Here is a 23426-nt window from a genome sequence, read left to right as displayed (position 1 = left end):
AGTTTTCGTTCATTGGGATAAAATGCCAAAGACAGTAGGTAATTAAGATGCTCAAGATGGAGCAGTAATTCTCTTGAAATGAGGTAGACCTATCCCACTCTGTGTGTGTGTGTGTGTGTGTGTGTGTGTGTGTGTGTGTGTGTGTCTGTGTGTTTGCGAAAATGGTCCATGTGCCACGACTTGGTCCTGGGAGGACAATTGCCCTGGGGATGCTCTGTCATACTCCTTTTCTCTTCCTACCTTCTGACATTTCTTCCTCACATCACAGGCCTTTGGAATATTCACTAATCAAAATGACTCAACTATGGAATCATTTTGATTCCAGAGATTTACTTCTTTTGTTCCCTCTTTCCAGAATCCTTTGTTTCTCATCTCACTTGTTCTATTTCTGGAATACCTTCATACCACCTGACACGCCAGCTTCTGGAAACACTCTCTACTACCTTCCTCTTGAGTAACTGCATTTTCCATCACAGCAGGAGTGACTGGATATATGACCTATGCTTCCCCCATTAGGTGTTTGAGCTGTGTGGGCCCAATCCTAAGACCTGAGCCCTTTCCTTACCAAACAATAGGAGTCACAGCCCTCCTACTCTACACATTCATCAACTGATGGGCAAGGCATCTATTGCCAATAAATTCTACTGTGCTGCAGCTGTGGGGAGGCAGAAGAACCTACCACAGAGACAGACAGGATCTGTCTCTGCCCTGGTGCAGGGCCATGGGACAGCAGGTTTTGTAAATTACCAATTATAAAGAAAAGGCACTACCCTTCCAGTATTCTTGGGCTTCCCCTGTGGCTCAGCTAGTAAAGAATCTGCCTGCAATGTAGGAGACCTGGGTTTGATCCCCGGATTGGGAACATCACCTGGAGAATGGAAAGGCTACCCACTCCAGTATTCTGGCCTGGAGAATTCCATGGACTGTATAATCCATGGGGTCGCAAAGACTGAGCGACTTTCACTTTCACGTCACTGATTCACTCGAGTCTCTATTTAGGAGGGGGCCTGGATGGTTTGGGGACAAGAGACACATGGGGGCTGGGAGAAGAACAGCATGCAGGCTTGGGTGGGTCACCAGCTTGGTGGGTTCAGGTGATCGATGTGTCAGGGCCTCGTGCATAGGCCTGGGGGACAGGGTTCTGGGTTTAATCCCTGGAAAGAGGCAACATGGGGGACCTGGTAGCCTCAGTGGAGGAGGCTGGTGAAGAGGCAAATGCCTGGGAGAGCAGGAGAAAGACAGAAGGACAGTGTTAGAGTCCTGGTCAGGACAGCCAGATGGGGGAAGACGAGCCTCTCCTGACACCTGGACAGCCCTGGCCAACCCTACCCCATGCATGCTCTTGCACTTGGACACACTGCAGACCCCAGATGGGAGTGAAATCAACTGGGAGGTGATTTTAATTGGTGTCCGCAACAGAGTATACTTCCAAGAACCTGATTGTTCTTGCTACTTCCTTAAAATTCTGCTTGCACCTGTAAATAGGAAAGCCAGCCTCACTCAGTGACAAGACATGAATGGGGCACTGCCCATGCTGAGGACTCTGCATGCCCCTCCTAGTTCAGGGCTCAGTCACCCCTGAAGCCAGCAAAGGCCAGGACCCCCATGATAACAGAGATGGAGCCCTCTGTCACAGACGTTGATGTCACTGGCAGTCTCCTGGAGTGAAAAATAATGTCCAAAGACAAGGACCCACTTTGAAAGAATTAAGAGGGCTTGTCAGTTCCAACAGGTGATGAACTCACTCTTCATCACCAGATAGATGGCCCCAAGAAGTGAATTCAGAGATGCTGAAATCTTGGTTGGAGGCAGCACAAAACACTGAATGAGACAAATGTGAGGGGGGAAGATCCTCCACGAAGGCTCTGTTACAGGAACCACTGACCAAAACCACGGGCCCTAGCCTGGCCTGATACTGACCACTTGCATGAATTATCTTACAACCGGAAGTCCTGGTGAGGAATGCAGAACTTACAAGATACTATCAACCAGAAGAATTGGGGGAAGGTCCAAGGGGGAGAGGATGCGACAGTCCATATGTCCTACCAGCTTGCCAGAATCCTCCCTGGAATCCATCTTGGCTGAGAGATGCCTGCACCTCCAGAACGGATATTAAGACCAAAGATGGATCAAGCAAGATGACCGGCCAGAGATGGCCTGGAAATTAACCCCATCACCATAAAACCTGAGACCATGAGCCACGTGGCAGAGCAGTTCTCCTGGGTTCCCTTACGCTGTTTCTCTCCACCCGGGCGCCCCTTCCCCATGAAGCCTGTTGCTCTGTCAGTGCCTGTGTCTGCTCGGACAATTCATTTCCAAATGTTAGACAAGAGCCCACTCTCGTTCCTGGGAAGGGCTCCCCCTTCCTGCAACAAAGGGCAACTCTGGTGGGATTTCTTCAATACAGCTGACTTCTCGGGTACTCAGGGACCAGCTCGTCTGCTGACCAACCAGACCCAGCGGTAGAAACAGGGACTCTTTTGTCCCTGTTCTCCTCCTGATGCAGACAACTGGCTAGTGCCCCAACTGGGTAAGAAAGAGACTTTATTGACCTTTTCCCCCTTTCCTCTTTTCAGTCCCTCCTTTTGAACTTTCCATTTTTGTCCTGGCCCTGAATGCAGGCATCTAGTTGAAGGGTTGGAGCCTGATGACCTCCAGTGAGCAGAGAACTCGAATTGTGGTCTGCTGTCTGGTTTCTGGAGGGCTGAGTTCCAGTCCTCCCTGCCTGGAAGCCCAGGGAAAAGTCCTGCAATGCCTGGTGGCAGGTGATGTTCACAGGGCCCCCTTTAGTCTCCACTCCTTCCCCTCTTCTTTCAACCTTGCCTCCTTTCCTCCCTTGCAACATTTCAAGACCCGAGCTATTTCAGTTTACTCTGTTAGTACTTGGAGCTGAAGTTCTGGGTCTCTGTAGGAGGTTTTCTGAGAGACGGCAGCCTTTCATTTAAAGGGGCGACCAATTAGGGCGGCTGGGCCTAAGTGCATAGTTTGTGTTCCGTGTTACGATATGTGGTGGCCATTCTGCCTTCTGAAATTAGAAATTCTGGTTCTGTTGCACTGTGGAGGTATCTTGAGTGAATGCTATCTGACTGCAAAGATTCTAGCTATGATTCTAGAGGGAAGGGATGGGGCACAGCAACTGGCAATCAGGAGCCAGTGGGTCTTTCAGGACAAGCCTGGTCAAGCTGGTTCGACCCAGCACAAGGGGCGGGCCTCAGAGGGGTGCTGCTGGAAAGGGGGCAGCAGGCAGAAAAGAAAGCAGCCAGAGCCAGCTAGGTCTCAGGTAATCCCCACTTCCAAAAAGCAACCAGGCAACCTCGAATTCCTGCGGAATTGGGATGGGGTGACAATGGCCTGGATGAGGGGTTCCCAGGCCAGTCTTTGCTTTCTGCTTCTACTTTTGTTTTACCGGTTCAGGTGGTGAGTTCAGGGATGAACCTTCTTGGTTGTGGGTGGAGGGTGTGGAGGGTTTGGAGGGAATGACTTAACCCTGGAAGGGGATGGGAGTATACAAGGGGGTTAGGGAAATTTTGTGCTGTGTGCCCCTTGCCCTCCTCTGTCCCTTCCCCTGGCCCCTTTGCTCCTGGGGTGGGGGGCTTCCCCGGGCTGGTTACCCACCCTCTGGGCCAGAAAAGAGGTGACTTCGGTGAAATAGTAGTGCCGGGAGTTTCCGAGGTGAAGTTCCTAGAAAAGGTGGTGAGAAAGCAGCAGGAAATGCTGCCCTCAAGACCCCGGCCTGCCCTTGCCAAGTGGGAGCCCTGAAGCCAGGGGGTTTGGGACAGGTGGCCGTCCCAGGAGAAGAGACCTAGATATCTCCTCGAAAAGCACGCCCTCCGCCCACCCCATCTGCTCACACAAACCCTTCAGATCCATGCCGCTCTCTGTCCTTGGAAGACCAGCGCTGTGTGATAAATTTCACCTGCAGAACGCACGGGGCTGCAGAGAAGGCAGGGCCGAGCTTGAGAGCGCGGAAGTGGCGGCTGCGCTCAGCTCTGTGAAGGGCTGGGGCTGGCTGCCACGTGCTAGGACGAAATGAGCTGGGCAGCAGCCGAAGCTCGGGTCGTTGAAGGGCTCAGGGCGGCGGTGGCGATGGCCCGCGGCGCAGCTTCTCCTGGGCGGCGGAGGCGCGGTCCTGAGCGGGACGGATCTGCTGGACCTTCTCCCGGGGCCGCGCATCCTGCGGGCTGCGGCTGCCGCCAGTGCTGCTCTTGCTGGCTCTGCTGCATTCGCGCCAGCCCCGCGACGCCCCGCACCCACCAGCAGTCGGGGTCGGAGGAGGTGAGGGGGGGGGGGAAGGGGCAGGGGGAGGGAGGTCAGCTCGAGCGAGCCTCTACCTGAGCGAGAATCCAGTGTGTTGGCTCTTGGGTCTTGATGCATAACTTCATTACGTGAGAAATGACCTTATGCCGGTAAAGAATCTGCCTGCGATGCAGGAGGCCCAGGTTCGATTCCTGAGTTGGGAGGATCCCCTGGAGAAGGGAATGGCAACCTACTCCAGTCCTGTTGCCTGGAGAATCCCATAGACAGAGGAGCCTGGCGGGCTGCAGTCCATGGGGTCGCAGTCAGACATGACTGAGCGATTAACACTAATCCTTTTACCTGTTAATACCCAGTGAGACAAATTCCCTGCCCTTCACTTGGCTTGCAGAGTTTGAACATAAAGCAGGTTTCCAAGTAAACAATTTCGTGGGAATTCCCTCTTCAACGTTTCTACTTGGGGACAGTGGCCACGGACTGAGTTTTCGGACTGAGTTTTGCTGTTCTGGCAAAGTAGATTCTGAGGTTATAAGAATCTTCTAATCTTCCAATGCACCTCCACTTGACAGTAGTCTTCAAAAAGCTTTACAGTCTTAAAGTTGAAATGACAAAAAATGTGCCACAAAAAATTTGAAGACCAGTTTTGTACAGAATCACTAGCAGAACTATTTATGATCCTGTTCGCAGCTCTAACCCCTTCTACATGTGTGTTTTATATCAGTGCAGGCGTTTACTCTGCAGTAATATTTTGAAATATTAGCTGTTTTGCACCTTGATAGTATGAAAATGATGGAAGTGGATGGCAGCATCAGTGCCCAGTAGTTCCCAAGGGCTGTCTCAGACATGGGCAGATGACTCAGTATCTGAGAGGCGGCACACCCAACAGTGCAACTCCCATCTCCAGTTATTTTACCCTTGGGATAGAGGAGTGGGAGTCGCAAAGTGTCACTTTTTGGAGACAAAAGCTAAGGTGAAGGATACTGAGATATCCAGAGAGATCAGTTTTTATCAGTTCAGTCGCTCAGTCGTGTCCGACTCTTTGTGACTCCATGAACCACACCACACCAGGCCTCCCCGTCCATCACCAACTCCCAGAGTCCACCCAAACCAATGTCCATTGAGTCAGTGATGCCATCCAGCCATCTCATCCTCTGTCGTCCCCTTCTCCTCCCGCCTTCATTCTTTCCCAGCATCAGGGTCTTTTCAAATGAGTCAGCTCTTTGCATCAAGTGGCCAAAGGATTACAGTTTCAGTTTCAACAGCAGTCCTTCCAGTGAACACCCAGGACTGGTCTCCTTTAGGATGGACTGGTTGGATCTCCTTGCAGTCCAAAGGATTCTCAAGAGTCTTCTCCAACACCACAGTTCAAAAGCATCAATTCTTCGGTGCTCAGCTTTCTTTATAGTATAGCTCTCACATCCGTACATGACCACTGGAAAAACCATAGCCTTGACTAGATGGACCTTTGTTGACAAAGCAACGTCTCTGCTTTTTAATATGCTGTCTCAGTTGGTCATAACTTTCCTTCCAAAGACTAAGCGTCTTTTAATTTCATGGCTGCAGTCACCATCTGCAGTGATTTTGGAGCCCAGAAAAATAAAGTCAGCCACTGTTTCCACTGTTTCCCCATCTATTTCCCATGAAGTGATGAGACCGGATGCCATGGTCTTAGTTTTCTGAATGTTGAGCTTGAAGTCAACTTTTTCACTCTCCTCTTTCACTTTCATCAAGAGGCTCTTTAGTTCTTCTTCACTTTCTGCCATAAGGGTAGTGTCATCTGCATATCTGAGGTTATTGATATTTCTCCCGGCAATCTTGATTCCAGCTTATGCTTCTTCCATTCCAGCGTTTCTCATGATGTACTCTGCATAGAAGTTAAATAAGCAGGGTGACAATATACAGCCTTGACAGACTCCTTTTCCTATTTGGAACCAGTCTGTTGTTCCCTGTCCAGTTCTAACTGTTGCTTCCTGACCTGCATATAGGTTTCTCAAGAGGCAGGTCAGGTGGTCTGGTATTCCCATCTCTTTCAGAATTTTCCACAGTTGATTGTGATCCACACAGTCAAAGGCTTTGGCATAGTCAATAAAGCAGAAACAGATGTTTTTCTGGAACTCTCTTGCTTTTCTGATGATCCAGCAGATGTTGGCAATTTGATCTCTGGCTCCTCTGCCTTTTCTAAAACCAGCTTGAACATCTGGAAGTTCACATTTCACGTGTCCAGGGAGAGGGTAACTCTAAAAGAAGTACTTTGGGGTGTAATTTTCATGGGGCTTTAGTAGATGGAAAATATCCAAACAAAGAGAAACAGTTAAAGAGCAAGCTTCTGGGTGGAAAACAAACAAGTTACGGGGAGGTTGAGCTGCTTACACTATGTCTGAAATGAACAAGCTGTTGGAGCTCTATGAAGAGAGCAATGATCTGCAGATGGATGTGATGCCTGGTGAGAGTGACCTTCCGCATATCAAGGTAGGCTGCGGGAGCCTGGAGCTATCCCAGAACCCCTCCCGCGCGGCCAGTGCCTAGCCACAGCTGGAGGAGGAAGGCCCCATGGAGGAGGAGGCGGCCCAGCCAATGGCCCCAGAGGGGCCCCAGCCCTGGGGAGCAGCCAGGCCAGATCACGGGCCTTGAATTCCAGAGCGAGGGTGAGGGCAAGGAATTCGATGACTGGGAGGAAGACTATGACTCTCCAGAAGAGGAGCCGCTCAGCGCTGAGGGCTACAGAGTATCAGCGGCCCTTGAAGAAGCCGCCAAGATGTTTCTGAGAACCTCCAGAGCCAGAGAAGCAGCTCTGGATGGCGGGCTTCAGATGCATTCTTAGAAGACCCTGTTTGATCAATTGGCTTTTATCGGAGAGTTTTCACTTAGGGCTGTCAGTCGTCTGACTGAAGAACTCGGCTGTGATGAGATCATTGATAGAGAGTAGTTGAATGATGTTAAGAGAGGAGGAAGCTGCTTGAGGAGAGACCCAGCATTCCACTGTCATTAGGGTTCTTTCCAAATAGTTTTGTGCCAATGAAAAGCTTGATCCTCCCCCCAACCCCACTCCCCACTCTCCCACTTCAAAAAAAAAAGCAGAGTAGAAAAAGGTAGTGACGGCACAGTTATGAAAAAGGAGGAAAATTGTTAAAGCAAAGTATCTTAGTACTGTCGAAACCTGTTTTCAAGAATGTCCAGAGGCACTTATGGCTTTGACTCTGTTATTTATTCAGATTAATGTCCTCTTATTGGGGAAGATAATCTTTCATGTTTCACTGTAAGGAATGACTTTGCAAGAATAAGTTACGACCAAGATAGACTGCCAGTCAAGAGTGCACTGATGAGAATTATATGAGAAAAAAATGACTGATTTATCCACTTTAGGACATAAGATGTCTTTAAGTTATTCGGACTGAAAGCATATTGAGAAAACTTTAAAGATTCAACTTTGTGATCTATCCAAGCTGTGGTTATCAAAGGCTAAATTTTGCTGTAAAATAAATCTTCCACCCAGTATTCCTCAGGATCTCAAAGGGTAATCTAGACCCCAAAGAGGTATGTGTCATGTGTGCTATATCTTAAAACGTGTTTCCAAGGACAATGGAGATTTTGTTTGTACGTTTATCTTGATCATTTTTAAAGCTACTGTAATCTTTAATTCAAGAAAATTAGTTGCCTTGAACATTTTTAAAAGGCAAAAGTTAAGACGTCCTTAATAAAGTTTCAAATTTAGACTGTAAAATGTACATGAAGGTACAAAGAATACAAACTCTTTCAAACATCAGTATATACTAGGGAATTTTCTGTTTCTCTTGCTCTCTTTTTTCGTTAAACTTTACAGGCCAAAGACTGGTTGAATTTCATTATGTAAGAAATGTTAAGTGAAAATTGTCCAGTAAAAGGAAAGCCCTACATCTAAAAAAAGACATTATGAACAACCCTTAAAAGTTTTAAATCTTCCCAGAAATCCACCTCAGTATTTAAGTTTCCCTCTGTCTCCTCCTCTAATTAATCTTGTTTTTGGTTATGCACCAGCATTCAAGATAATAAAAATTTCTTGTTCTGTGCAAAAAAAAAAAAAAAAAAAATCAAGCTTCTGAAATTCAGGTGGCAGTGATGCTCACTGAAAGTTGTAAGCTATGAAGGCTTCATCACAGAAATCTTCCTGATACCCATGTGTATATAGAAGGAGAAAAGCCCATGGTGGATTGCCTTACATGAATTGGGAGAATCTTAAATTGTTTTTATGGCAGCACAAGTTAGTAGAGGCCACAGGGAATTTCTCAACAAGACCTGGTCCACAGGTCTGTTGACATTGCCTGTGGGATTAGCTACCTGGTCAGAAGGGAAGTTATCCACAAACACCAGGCTGCTAGGAGCTGTGTGACTGATGACAGCTTCAAGTTAAGAGTACAGACAACCCCTCTCCAGAGTCTTGTTCCCCATGGGATCTCACTGTCTGGGGAACAACGAAAACAATGGATCAATGGATGGCCCCTGAAAGTCTAGTTAATAATCAGTTCTCTGGACTTCCCTGGTGATCCAGTTGCTAAGAGTCCAGCATTCCCAATGCAGGGGCCCAGGTTCAATCCCTGGTTGGGGAACCAGATCCTACATGCACAACTAAGAAGGCAGCATCCTGCAACTAAGAGATCCCACATGATCATGACTTTGTGCCAAACGCTCTACAGGGACATCTACCCGTTTGAGATGGGCAGGTACCTGAAAGGGGTTACCAAATAGCCCAGCCCATCAGCTGTCCTGATGAACCATTTTCTGTGATGGCTTGTGCTGGGCCTTCAATCTGGAGAAGAGGCCCAGTTCCAGGTCTTGTTGAGAAATTATAATAGTTATATATTGTTACAAAACAAATTATGCCCCAAACTAAACGGCTTGCATAACAATAAACAGTGGTTACTGTTTCTTTGGGACTGGTTCAGCTTGGGATATTGGCAAGGGGCCACCTGATGCGAAGAACTGACTCATTTGAAAAGACCCTGATGCTGGGAAAGGTTGAGGGCAGGAGGAGAAGGGGGCGACAGAGGATGAGATGGTTGGATGGCATTACCGACTCAGTGGAGATGAGTTTGTGTAACTCCAGGAGTTGGTGATAGACAGGGAGGCTTGGCGTGCTGCGGTCCATGGGGTAGCAAAGAGTCAGACATGACTGAGTGACTGAACTGAACAGATACTACTGTGAGATACAGAGTCAGGTCAAAAGTATGAATGTGGAAATCACTACTATGGTAGCCCTCACCCAATGGTGTTTTACTAACTACAAAGATTGTCCATTCATGTCAGAAATCCAGGCCACATGAAATGAGTGTGGTGTGGATCTGTGGACCCAGGGATAAGCACTGTTAGCAGGGCCTGGCACAGCTGGTCACTGACTGTCTGGAGCCGCGAGCCTCACTTCAGAAACAGGGAGGCCATGATGATACTGCAGTCCCTGTGCATAATGCTAGTAACATGCTAGGTCCAACATGAATGTGGGAGTCGTTTCTGCTTCTTCAGTTTCACTTACCTGAGTCCATGGTCATGCGGCTCATTGGGAAAGAAGGAAAGGACTTCTGTGCTTACTGTGGTGATCAAAGGCCACTCCTCACTGGAACGTGGCTTTCTTCTCTGGGGATGCATTCTGAAAAGGGGCTCTCTTCTAGAAATGAAAGGCTCCTCAGAAGCAGCCCCCACATGCTATCCATCTCTGGCAGGACACTGGGTTTGATTCTGAAAGTCCTCTTCCATCTAGGCTTTTCCTGCAGAGCCGTCTGGCATGTATCCAGAAAGGCTGTGTGTTAGTCGATCCTGGGTACTGATCTGGTGGGCAAGGGGACATATCCATGATGTGCAATTTCTGCCCAGCAGGGGACCTCTCCTTCTCCACAAGGAAGGGAGGGGCACTGGCTCTATGGAGTGTTGGGGATGGAGCAGGAGGGACCATGCTTGCTCTGCCAGGCCAGCCCTGCACCTTTACTCTGCTCTCACATAACTGAGGGGAGGAGGCCTATGGGCCTTTTTCTGCCAACCCTGCCCTCACCTGCCTTTTGCCTTCACAGATGCTCACTCTCTTTGCTATAACTTTACCATCGATTCTCAGCCCACACCTGGACAACCATGGTGTGTGGTTCAAAGCCAGGTGGACAGAAGTGTTTTTCTCTCCTGTGACTGTGGTCATGCTAAGATCCAGTTCACAAGCCCATTGGGGGAGGAGGTGAAAACAACAAAGGCCTGGGAAACACAGACTGAAACACTCAGAGACGTCGGGGACTTGCTCAGGGAGCAGCTGCCTGATGTTACGTCAGAGAACCACAGGGTCACAGGTGAGTTAGAAAGTCCAGGTGCAGAAGGAGCAGACTGGGGGCTTAAACTCATTCATTGTTTTCGGGGAAAAATAAAATGGAGGATATTGGTCCTTCCCTAGTAGTCCAGTGGAAGGAGCAGGCCTTGGAAGAGAGAACAGGGCCAGATTAGCTGAACTCAGGGGAGGTGGACCCAGGTGGGGCAAAGAATCTGTCAAGCCCAGAGGCTGAGCTTTTTGCCACAGCGGGGGGCAGACCCTCTCACCTTGCAGGGCAGGATGACATGTCGATGTGAAGAGGATGGACACATCAGTGGATCCTGGCAGTTCGGCTTCAGTGGACAAATGTGCCTCCTCTTTGATTTGGAGAATGGACACTGGACAGTGGTTCATTCTGGAGGGAGACGGATGAGAGAGAAGTGGGAGAAGGACAGAGCTGTGAGCAACTTCTTCAAGAAGGTCTCCATGGGAGACTGTCGGGCCTGTCTTTGGGATTTCTTGGTGCACTGGGAGGAAATGTCGACAACCACAGGTAAGTGAGACTAGAGGAAAGAAGTGGTAATCCACTCAAAGGGACATGGACCCACACCTGTGTGTGTGTGTGTGTGTGTGTGTGTGTGTGTGTGTGTGTGTGTGTGAAAGTGACCTATTCAAGGTGAGTAGTTCCTGGGAGAACAATGGCCCTGGGGATGCTCTGTGATCCTCTTTCCTCTTCCACCTCCTGACATCTCTCCCTCATAGCACAGGCCTTTGAACCATTGTACATGGATTCTTGCTGACCCCTAAATATGAGGGCACTACTCCGATTCTAGAGATTTCCTTCTAATGGACCCTCTCTCTACAACCTTTTAAAAATATCAGCTATTCTAGTTCTGGAAATCTGTCGATGCCACCTCAAACATCAGCTCCTGAGAGGACTTAATCTGTTCCCATCTTTCGCGTCACCTCATCTGATGCCACGCAGGACTGAGGGGCTGTGTGCGGACCCTCTCTCGCCCATTCACTGTCTGAGTTCTGTGGAGATGGGGCCTCCTTCCTTCCCTCCATCTCACCTCAGGACCTGTCACAGGGGCTGCCATATGGTTGGCTTCAAATGACTACATGACATGAGACAGACTTGTGAACATAGCAGGGGAAGGACAGGGTAGGACGAATTGAGACGGTAGCAGTGACATGTATACGTACTATGATGCGGAAAATAGCTAACCGGTGGGAAGACGCTATATAACACAGGGAGCCCAGCCTGGCGCTCTGTGATGACCTAGAGGGGTGGGATGGGAGCAGGAAAGAAGGTTCAGGATGGAGGGGATATATGTATCTAATTATGGCTGATTTGCATTGTCCTACAACAGAAACCAACACAGCATTGTAAAGAAACTATGCACTAATGACTCCATAGTAGGCTACCTGGGTCCAGGGGGCTGAGAAGGCATCTGCTTAGTTTAGGGGTCGGGACAAGGGCTTCACTCTCACTTTCCTTACAGCATCACTAACTGAAGCTCCCCTCACAGTCAACTCCACGGCCACAGCCGTCAAGCATATCACCTGGATCCTCCCTGTGTTCCTCACCAGTTTCATCATAACTGTCTTCCTGGGCTGAGTCCTTTCCAGGAGCAGGTACAGAGGGCAGAATTCAGAGGGAAGGCAGGGGTACAGGGCCTGGTGTGAGAACAGGGAAGGTGAATCCCAGCCAACCCCTGCCCCTCACTGAACCTCCTCACCCTGGAAATGAGCAGGTGAATAAGACCCCATATCACCTGAGAGCAAGAACTGCAGACCCAACTCCAAAGGCCCATTCTCACAGGAAGTGGCCTGGGTCAAGCAGGCAAGGCAGGAGCCCCACAGCAGAGACTGGGGGAAGGGGTGAGGCCAGGCCTGTGCTCCTGGAGCAGCAGCAGTTCTGACTCAGCCTGTGGCCTGCACATCATCAGCCTCCCGGGGATCCAGAGCCTCCATTACTGAGCGGCCCTGCCTTGAGTAGAGGTGCCTGGGGATGGGTGGGCCTGAGCTGGGGTGGAGGTGCCCAGCTGGGCGGACTAGGAAGAGATGGGGGGCAGGGACCCTGGTCCTGAGAGCTGTGTGTGCTGCTGGCTCAGAGGCTGGAGGGGCACAAAGGAAGGAGGTTTCCCTGCAGCCCCCCAAGGCTGTCAAGAAGCAAGGCCCCTCCTCCCGAGACCTGAGGGAGGATCAGGACAGGAGTAAAGGGAACAGATTGACTCCTTATTTGCTTCAGTCCTAAGCCTAAGCAGGTGATCTGTGTGTCAGGGAAAGGTTCTCATGCACAGACCTGGGAGACAGGGGCATGGGTTTAATCCCTGGGAAGAGGCAACACGGGGGACCTGGTAGCCTCAGTGGAGGAGGCTAGTGAAGAGGTAAGTGACTGGGAGAGCAGGAGAAAGATGGAAGGACAGTGTTAGAGCCCTGGTCAGGAAAGCCAGGTGGGGAAGATGGGCCGCTCTGGACACCTGGACAGCCACTAGCCACCCCACCCATGGCATGTTCCTGGCACCTGGACACAGTGCAGACCCCAGATGGGAGTAGGAATCAACCACGGAGGTGATTTTAATGGGTGTCAGCAATAGAACATACTTCCAAAAACAGTGGTCATGATGAAATTATCTGATCGCTTTGTGTTTCTTTCTTAAACTTCTGCATGCGTAGTTTCCACAGATGTCTAATAGGAAACCCAGCCTCACTGAATGAGAAGACACGAAATGGCACTGCCTGTGCTGAGGCCTCAGCACACTCCTAGTTCAGGGCTCAGTCACCCCTGAAGTCAGCAAAGGCCAGGAACCCCATGATAACAGAGAGATGGAGCCCTCTGTCACAGGCTTTGACCTCTCTAGGTCATTCACAATCTCTCTGGATGGAAATAATGACCAAAGACAAGGACCCATTTACCAAGAATTAGGAGGCCTTGTCAGTCTCAACAGGTGATAGATGGCTTCACTCTTCATCGCCAGATAGATAGCTCTGAGACGAGAATTCTGAGATAGTAAAACGCTGGTTGGAGGTTGTACAAAAGAAAACGAATGAAACGAACACCAAGGGAAGAAAAGTCTTTCATAGTGGTTACGAGTGTCATTTGGAGAACAAGAACACTTAAGACGTCTCCAGGTGACAGCTCTGGATCCCAGTCTCCCTGCCAAACTTGGAAATAGACATTCCAAGCTGAGTCCTCAAACTTTATCTAAAGAGCAATTACATTGGTCCACAAAATGTCTTGGGCTCCCCTGGAACAGAAACAACTAGAGAACATATTGTTGATGACCCTGCAGGTTATGGCTATCTTCTATCCCTTTCATGTTGCTGTTCAGTCATGTCTGACTCCTGCGACCTCACAGAATGCAGGATACTAGGCTTCCCTGTATTTCACTATCTCCCAGAGTTTAGTCAAACAGTCAATCCTAAAGGAAATCAGTCCTGAACATTCATTAGGCTGATGCTAAAGCTGAAGCTCCAATACTTTGGGCATTTGATGCAAAGTACTGACCCACTGGAAAAGACTCTGATCCTGGAAAGACTGAAGGCAGAAAGAGAAGGGGACAACAGAGGATGAGTTGGTTGGATGGCATCACCGACTCGATAGACATGAGTTTGAGCAAGCTTTGGGAGTTTGTGATGGACAGGGAAGCCTGGCGTGCTGCAGTTCATGGGGTCTCAAAGAGTGGGACATGACTGAGTGACTGAACTGAACTGAATTGAACTCACCTCTGGCCATGTGTTTCTCCGGTATAACATCAGGCAATTGCCCCTTGAGGAAGTCCCCGATGTCTCTCAGTGTTTCTCTCTGTTTCCAAGTGTTCATAGTTTTCACCTCCTCTCCCAATGGACTTGTGGATTAGATCATGGCGCCACCACAGTCATAGCAGAGAAAAACATTCCCATCTACCTGGCCTTGAGCCACACACCACGGCTCCCCAGGACTGGACTGAGGATCGATGGTGAAGTTGTAGCAGAGAGTGAGCGTCTATGAAGGAAAATGCAGGCGAGGGCAGGTTTTGGAGAAGACCCATTACCTCCTCCCCCCACTTATGTGAGAGCAGAGGAAAGCTGCAGGGCTGGGTTGGTAGAGCAGGAAGGCCCCCCTGCCCCCCAACACCACCTACAGGCTGAGCAAGTGGAGAAACCACATAACATTATGTCTACTCTGCTCATAAGACCCACACAGAACTCAAAGCTGCAGAAAGGAGAATTCACAATTGGGGTCACAGGACTTAGCAAGGCCAAGGAGATGCTGCTGATCTACCACTTTGATGGGTCTTGGGATCCTGGAGAAGGCCTGGCCCACATGGCATGAAAGAGAAAATCCAGAACTTCCGAGGCAGATGGTAGAGGAGGGGATCAAAGGCTCAGAGAAGTGAATGTGCCAGGGTGGGCACGGTATGAAAGGGCAGGAAACTGTGCAGTGCCCCAGGTTCTGTGGAGCCCGAGAGGAAAGAATGGATGAGAAGCATCTCCAACAGCTCCAGGGTGACTTTTGCTGAAGGTCAGGGATGGTGGTGGGATTGGTGTTCCTGTGCGCTTCCAGTAGGAGTGAGGATGGAGAAGGCGGAAGAGCTGATGCCAGGGGGAGTGCCCTATGTCAGAAACAAAGCAGATGCAGCGGCCGAGGGGACCAGAGAGCCCCACTGTAGCCAGGCCTCACTGCAGAGAGTACCACGCTGGCTCCTAGCACAGGGCGATCCTAGAGGCAAACAGATGAGCAGTGAGGCCGGTTAAAAACTACACGACTGAAAGGAAAAATTATATAAAAAAAACAGACAAACACAAGGCTGGATGTTCAGGAACCTGAATGCAGACATCCCAACAAAATGCCCAGGTCCTTTGTGCCGTATCCAGCACTGAGTCAGGTCTTATATTCAGAATCCATTCCTAGAGACAGAGATGCCAGGCATCAGCAAGGAGGGCCCTCTTATCACCACAGCAAGTGCAGAAGTCCTTCTGGCCTTGGAAGCCACACGGTCATTGACTGGGGTAAGTGTACACTTGGCAGAGAAGCCACCCCCACATTCATAAGGACCTAGAGTGGGACTGTGATCATGTCCAGCAGTCTGAAACATCACCATGGCCCGCCTGTTATTACTGTGGTGCCTGAGATCTGTGTAAGGAATACACATCTGTCCCACGTCCTGCCCACAGGAGTGTCACCCATTCACTGGTCCTCATAGTGCTCATTTCACATCCACTGCATTTGCATATGAATGAAAAATCTTCACAGTTAGTAAGTTACCGTGCGGTGAGGGCCACCATAGAAGCGATTTCCAAGTTCACACTTCTGACATTGACCTTCATCCCCCAATAGTACATGTAAGCAATATCATATTCTGGAGAAAATGACAGAGAGGAGTACCAACCTACAACCCTCCAGGGCTGCAGGGGTGTCATCCCTATCCTATCTCCATTTAGTTCCAGTGTGTCCATAAATTTCTATAATTGTACATATGACATATTCAGGCTCTGCAGACCATAGTTTTCTGTTACAACTGCTGTCCTAGCACAAAAGCAGCCACAGATGAATGGTGACTGATGACCTGCTTCTTGAGCAGATGAGCCAGGAGAACCTGTGACGTCAGAGGTATCTGTGGTGGGAAAGGTGCTATATGCTGAATATGGCATTTTACTTGGAGGTTCACAACACAGACCCTTTATGTCCTGAAGAAAGGCCATGTGATTTGCAGTGGGGACTACGACACCATTTAAATGTGGCTCCTGGTATGGTCCTGGGGGCTGGTGGAGGTGAGGCCTCTGGTCATGAAATGTCAACATTGTCTATCATGATCTGGGCTCATCAACCTGCAATCATTAGTTCAGATAAACCAGCCATCAGAGGATTAAAGCAATATTGTGGTTTGGCATAAGTAGGGCCAGAGGCAACAAATAAGAGAGAACATCAGGTGGTTTAGGCCTGACATCAGAATTGTTGTAAGAGCACTACTCCCCAGGGCCTGCCCCTGTGGCTCAGTGGTAAGAAATCCTCTTGCAGTTTGGAGCTGGAGTACAGGTGGGATCCATCCCTGAGTGAGAGGAGACCCATGGAAGAGAGCATGGCAACCTAGCCCAGTGTTCTTGCCTGGACCCTCGTGGGCTATCGTCCATAGGATCATAAAGAGCTGGACATGACCCCAATGACTAGGCATGCACACACTATTCTCTGCGCATGCCTGAGGCTTCGTGCAGTGTCCCCTATATCTTCATGGACCATGGAAACCACTCTAGAGCAGAGGGGTCAGGGGACATTAGCCCATATCTGCTGGACCCACAATTCTTTCACATTCACACCACCCAGAACCTACAAGGTAGGGCAGAGCAAGTTTTTGGTTCACCAACAGTCAGCTAAGGCATCCCTTGCACTAGTCCCTAGGGGATGAGTCATCTGTTGGCGTATTGTGGCCCAGGGAAGTCACATGGTTCTTTAGGTTTTTTCAGGTCGTCTTTGCCTGCTCTTGTAGCACAAATGTGGAGATGTAGAATGCACAGAGACACCAAATGGCCTGTCGAGACCAACAGTGTTACTCTCTTCTTTTGAAGAAAAGGTTCTCCAACTCCTGTCTTAAATAATAGCTATTTTAGGCCACTGTATTCATAGTCTCAGGGAATATGAATGTGGGACCGAAGGGTAGAAGTGGGAGTGCCCCTGCTCACCCTCATGCCTTCTGTCACACACTTTCGGAAACTCTTCTCCCATCTCTCCTGCTTTATGTCCTGGGGGCCAGGGTGGGAGGCTTCTGCTGGGGTGAATTCTCAGGCAAGAGGATTGGTGCCAGTTGACAGAGAGCAGATTCAGGATCCCTTCACAGATGGGAAGTTGTTGGAGGCCATGAGGTTCTTGGGATGGGGAAGGATATGGAAAAAATAGTGTTGTAACCAAGCACATGGTGTTAAAAGACGCTTACTCCTTGGGAGGAAAGTCATGAGCAACCTAGATAGCATATTGAAAAGCAGAGATATTACTTTGCCAACAAAGGTCTGTCTAGTCAAGGCTATGGTTTTTCCAGTAGTCATGTATGGATGTGAGAGCTGGACTGTGAAGAAAGCTGAGCGCCAAAGAACTGATGCTTTTGAACTGTGGTGTTGGAGAAGACTCTTGAGAGTCCCTTGGACTGCAAGGAGATCCAACCAGTCCATTCTGAAGGAGATCAGTCCTGTGTTCTTTGAAAGGAATGATGCTAAAGCTGAAACTCCAGTACTTTGGCCACCTCATGCAAAGAGTTGACTCATTGACAAAGACTCTGATGCTGGGAGGGATTCGGGGCAGGAGGAGAAGGGGACTGCAGAGGATGAGATGGCTGGATGGCATCACTGACTCGATGGACATGAGTTTGAGTGAACTCTGGGAGTTGGTGATGGACAGGGAGGCTTAGCATGTTGTGATTCATGGGGTTGCAGAGTCACATGACTGAGTGACTGAACTGAACTGTAACTTGATATGAAGCTTGAGCTCATTCCAGACTCTAGGCCTCTGACTTCCCTTTTCTTAGAACATTTTATTTCGAAATCTTGTTGTCACTTTTTTCTCTTACCAGTTTTAAAACTCAGGCCTGTTTTCGCCAGGCCCTGGGAGCCATCTCTTTCTTTCTTTTTCTTAAGGTGACTTATTAAGGCCATTGCTTACTTAGATGTGCTAGCACAGTCTACAACCAACCCCACCCAGATGAAAGGAAAAGTGAGAAACTAAGACAAGCTATACACCACGGGAAAAGGAATCAGTGAAAGATAATAATTTGCCAGTCTATGTGACATGAGCTTTTCTACTGGGTATTATCTGATAAGGTATAACTTCCTTCGTTGCTGTTTAGTCCCTAAGTCATATCCAACTCTTTGAGACCACATGGACTGTAGCCAGCCAGGCTCCTATGTCCATGGGATTTCCCAGGGAAGAATACTGGAGTGGTGTCTGTTTACAGATTTTTCTTTTTGGTTGCCCTGTGCCTATGTTTCTGCGTGCAGGCTTTCTCCAGCTACAGCTAGCAGGGGCTCCTCTCTAGTGGCGGTGCTTGGGCTTCTCACTGAGGTTTGTTCTCTTGCTGTGGAGCACTGGCCTTAGGCACGTGGGGTTCAGTCGTCATGGAATTGGGTTTGGTAGTTATGGCCTGCAGGCTCTAGAGCATGGGCCTTGGGAGCCATTCTTTGAATCTGAAGTATTAAAGGAGATAGTGCTGGCATCTCCCAGTCTCTGTAGGAGGGTAGGAGCCTATATTTGGCTCCCAAGTAGCTCAGCTGTTAAAGAATCCACCTGCAAGGCAGGAGACCCTGGTTCGATTCCTGGGTTTTGAAGATCCCCAGCAGAAGGGATAGACTACCCACTCCAGTATTCTTGGGCTTCCCTTGTGGATTAGATGGTAAAAGAATCTACCTGCAATGTGAGAGACCCAGGTTCAATCCTTGGGTTGGGAGGATCCCTTGGAGGAGGGCCTGGCAACTCACTCCAGTATTCTTGCCTGGAGAATCCCTGTGGACAGAGGAGCCTGGAGGGCTATAGTACGTGGAGTCGCAAAGAGTCAGACAGGACTGAGCAACTAGGCACAGCACAGCACAGGAGCCTATACTAGTCGGCTGGTCCTGCCATACAGAGGACCACAGACTGGATGGCTTACACAACAAACACAGGTTTTTCTACAGTTCTGTAGGGAGGAAGTCCAAGATCATGGTGCTGGAGGGTTTGTATCTTCATAAGATCAATGTATCTTATTTCTTGACGTATTTCAAACTTGAAGACAATACAACATTTGCCCTCAAACACTTCATCATGTAGTTCAGTAACGAATGGTCTTTTCTGCCTTTGAATCTGTACTCTGTTTCCCCATGTCACCTTGAACTTCTAATGTAATGAATACTGCTGCATTTTCTTTAATGGACTGTATTAATTTTTTAGTTTTGATATTTAAAGGTTAAGGTTTAAATTTTAGTTTCCCCGGATAGAAATTAAGATGCATCATTTTTATTTTTTGGCTGTGCCATGAGGCATGTAGGGTCTTGTTCCTTAACCAGGAAACCCCTACCCCTAGCAGTCTAAGCATGGAGTCTTTACCACTGGGCCACCAGGGAAGCCCCCCGATCCACCATTTTAATATATACATACATATGTATATAAATATATATTTATAATATAGATATTATGAATATATTTTATATTTACCTTTTATCTCAGTAAGAGATAAATGATCGCTAAAGGGAGCCTCCCCAGCTGCATAAATAGTACAAATTGAAGAGCTCTGCTCCATGGATGGAAATGAAGAAAGAACATAAGATAAAAATAAACATCAGGAATCAAGACAGCCTTTCATTACCGTCCCTTTTGGTTGATGTTGTTAGTGTTAGTCCTGTTCAGAATGATCATCTCCAGTACATTTAGGGGATTTATCAACCAGGCTCCCCTCTAATTCTCGGAAAACGATAGGGACCTCAGTTCCAGAATTCTCCCACAGGACTCATGAACATGATGTTAGCAAGACCACGGTCATAGGAGAGAAAAACCTCTCTGTCCACCTGGCCTTGAACCTCACAGCATGGCTGTCCAGGTCTGGGCTGAGGACTGATGGTGAAATTATAGGAAAGAGAGTGAGCATGTGTGAAGGCAAAACAGCGAGGGTGAGGTTGGGAGAAAAAGACCCATAGGCCTCCTCCCCCAGTTATGTGAGAGCAGAGTAGGGCTGCAGGGCTGGCTGACAGAGCAGGACGGCCCTGTCTGCACCCCCTACCCCAAACACACCCTAATTACGGCTGAGGAAGAGGAGGAAGCCTTGATCAGGCAAAGAACCCACACAGCGCTGGATATGCCTATCTCCACTGTGTTCAAAAGCTCCATACCTAGCATGAACTGACACAATTTTTTCCAGAGGTGGGTGAGGCCAGCTCAGAAGGAGAGGCCTAAACACAGAGGACTGTGAGAATATCTCCGAGTGTCCTGAGGAGAGATGGGGAGCCTTTGGGGGCTGCTCCTGAGGAAGCAGGATCACAGTGGGGACGGATGAGCACAGAACCCAAAGCTGGAGAAGGAAGAGTTTATAATTACAGGTCACTGGGCTTAGCAAGGCCAAGGAGATGCTGCTGATCTTCCACTAGGATGGGTCTTGGAAGCCTGGAGAAAGGACTGGCCCACACAGCATGAGAGAAAGTCCAGAACTTCCGAGGCAGGTGGGAGAGGAGGGGATCCAAGGCTCCGAGAAGTGAATCTGCCAGGGCGGACACGGTACGAGAGGGCAGGAAAGTGTGTAGTCCATTAGCTCCATGGGAACCCCTGATGGACTCCATGGAGCCTGAGAGGAAAGCACGGATAAGAAACATGTCCAACAGTGCAAATGAGATCTGCCAGGACTTGAACCCTGGGATCTGTGGACCTTTGCTCGAGTGCTTGCACCTGGACAATAATCTCCTCCAGCAACAAAATACAAAGAAATTATAAGGGACTGATATGCATGCCAAGTTGGGGTTAATTATGAATGAAAAGACAAAAAAACCCAACTGGAAAAGAAGGGTACGGGGTATGATCCCTGCACAGGGCACTGCTACAACGGTGGGCAGAGCACCTAGGCCATCCCTCAGGTCCTAACCCTTGGCCTGCCCCTACCCTAACCCCATATAAGGGGCCAGCCTGCCACCCCTGCCCCATGAAGGGAATGAGCAAGGAGACCTGTTGCTGGTGCTTGCGCCCTCACACTGCAGCACGTGTCCCAGGGAAGCCTCGCCTGGATTTCTTATCTGGCCTCTTATCCACCTCTATCGATTAAGGTTCTGTTCCTGCCCTCCAAGAGTCTATTTGCCCAGTCCTGTGTACATTCTGGCAGCTCTTTGGTGGGGTTAATGGCGACCTCCACTAGGAGGACTTATGCCATACCCATGTCTGCAGCACCCAGCCATACCCAAGTCTGCCGAACCCAGAGCCCCTGCCCCTGCAGCGTCACTGACTCAATGGGCATGAGTTTGAGTAAACACTGGGAGTTGGTGATGGACAGGGAGGGCTGGCGTGCTGCGGTCCATGGGGTCACAAAGAGTCGGACACAATTGAGCGACTGAATGAACTGAACTGAATGAACTGATTGATTAAGGAGGCCAAGAAGCCTTTCTTGGCCAAGAAGCCTTTCTGCCAGAGCATCTGGGCATCTCTGTGACCTCGGGGTGCAACTTCCCTGTGGTGACAAGTGGCGCCTGAACCTCAGCTCAGAGTCACCAGTTTGGTTGGTCTGCCTCCCTGGCCCCTGGGGGCCTCGGGGCCCTCACTTAGGCATCGCGCTCCCCCTCACCCTTTGTCCCTTTCCCTCATCTATTATCTCTCCACTTCTCCTCTCTCTATCTTATCCTTCTGAGAGAGTGGACCTCGGCAAGGACAGCTTCACTCCTCTCAACTTAGGACAGAAAGCTCTCTCTGGCTGTCAGTGGCTCACTTTGATGGATGACAAGGTGGTGGGAGAGACCCACCTCATACCCTGCAGGTCTTGGTCCAGCAGGTTCTGCCTAAATAGGAGATTTGTGAGAATGATATAAGTTCAAACCTCTTATTAGATGGTGGTTGGACATCTGATCATACCCATATTCTCACTTCTATTTTCCTGCCACCTAGAGAAGTCCTGTGGGAACTCAGTGAACTGGCAGATTTTCTCTATATGCTGGTTTACGCGTGGGTGAGAATCCCACCTCTGGGCTGCAGGCCCACAGCCGATGTACAAGGGGCTGGTTTCTGGCTTGATCACCCCAGTGGGCAGTGGACAGGGTGCTCCCTCCCTCACTGGCCCTTTCTGGAAGACTGCAGGTTGGTGCCTAAATAAATAGACACCCGCAGGTGCAGGGGCTGAAACGGCAATGGCGCCCTTCCGTTTTTCAGTCTTTTCTGTGCCTCCTCCCTTTTGCTCCCCTTGGCCTCATACCTACACTCCTGTCCTTTTGGCATCCAAGAGACTATCTGCTGGGTCACCGTTTTCACCACCACTTGTTTGCTTTGTGTTTCCACCTCAGGCTTGAGGTTCCCACTGGCCCCCTTGCAGAAGGGGCCAGTTGAGAGATGAGTTGGCTGGGCTGGCCAAAGTGCCCCAGAGGCCCACTTCCCAGTAAGACCCTCTCTTTGTTTCTTGTTTGTTAATTTTCTGTCATTGGGAGGTTCTCTCAGTCAGTGAATTTAAAAGCATCTTTGTTTTATGTACTTTTCTCTGTCCAATTGCTCCTGCAAAGCTCTGCTACAAATTGTGGGCATGGGTTACTTGTTGTTCAGTCACTCAGTCATGTCTGACTCTTTGCGACCCCATGGACTGCAGCAAACCAGGCTTCCTTGTCCTTCACCATCTCCTGGAGCTTGCTCACACTCATGTCCATTGACTCAGTGATGCCATCCAACGATCTCGTGCCCTGTCATCCCCTTCTCCTCCTGCCTTCAATCTTTCCCAGCATCTTTCCCAGGTCTTTTCCAATGAGTCATCTCTTCGCATCAAGTGGCCAAAGTATTGGAGCTTCAACTTCAGCATCACTCCTTCCAATGAATATTCAGGACTGATTTCCTTCAGGATTGACTGGTTTGATTTCCTTGCTGTCCAAGGGACTTTCAAGAGTCTTCCCCAACACCACAGCTCAAAAAGCATCAGTTCTTCAGTTCTCAGCCTTCTTATGGTCCAGCTCTCACATCCATACATGACTACTGAAAAAGCCATAGCTTTGACTATAGGGACTTTTGTTGGGAAAGTGATGTCTCTGCTTTTTAATATGTTGTCTAGGTTTATCATAGCTTTTCTTCCAAGGAGCAAGCATCTTTTAATTTCATGGCTGCAGTCACTGTTCACAATCATTTTGGAAGGCTTTAAAAAACAAAACAAAACAAAAAAGGGAGCTTCCATTTCTCCCTTCCCAAAATGTAAGCTTTCACCTGGCGTTCTCAGGAACCATCTGATCCATCTGCTGGCTCCCCTAG

At 49.1% G+C, this 23426-nt stretch overlaps 1 protein-coding gene and 2 pseudogenes across 1 annotated transcript; all 3 read left to right on the top strand.

Moving 5' to 3' along the window:
- The first annotated feature begins 4029 nt into the window (after positions 1 to 4029).
- On the top strand, positions 4030 to 6489 carry LOC108634678 (annotated as a pseudogene).
- Positions 6421 to 7244, top strand: LOC108634679 (annotated as a pseudogene).
- Positions 7245 to 8898: 1654 nt separating this feature from the next.
- LOC102186296 (NKG2D ligand 3-like) lies at positions 8899 to 12654 on the top strand. The gene is made up of 4 exons (XM_018044747.1): positions 8899 to 8951; positions 10228 to 10553; positions 10788 to 11063; positions 12016 to 12654. Exons 1-4 carry the CDS (start codon positions 8899 to 8901, stop codon positions 12129 to 12131), a joined length of 771 nt encoding a protein of 256 aa, XP_017900236.1. The 3' UTR covers positions 12132 to 12654.
- Positions 12655 to 23426: the final 10772 nt, after the last annotated feature.

The sequence above is a fragment of the Capra hircus genome, unplaced genomic scaffold, assembly GCF_001704415.2.
Source record: "Capra hircus breed San Clemente unplaced genomic scaffold, ASM170441v1, whole genome shotgun sequence".
NCBI classification, from domain to species: Eukaryota; Metazoa; Chordata; class Mammalia; order Artiodactyla; family Bovidae; genus Capra; species Capra hircus.
This window is presented reverse-complemented; position numbering and strand designations above follow the sequence as displayed.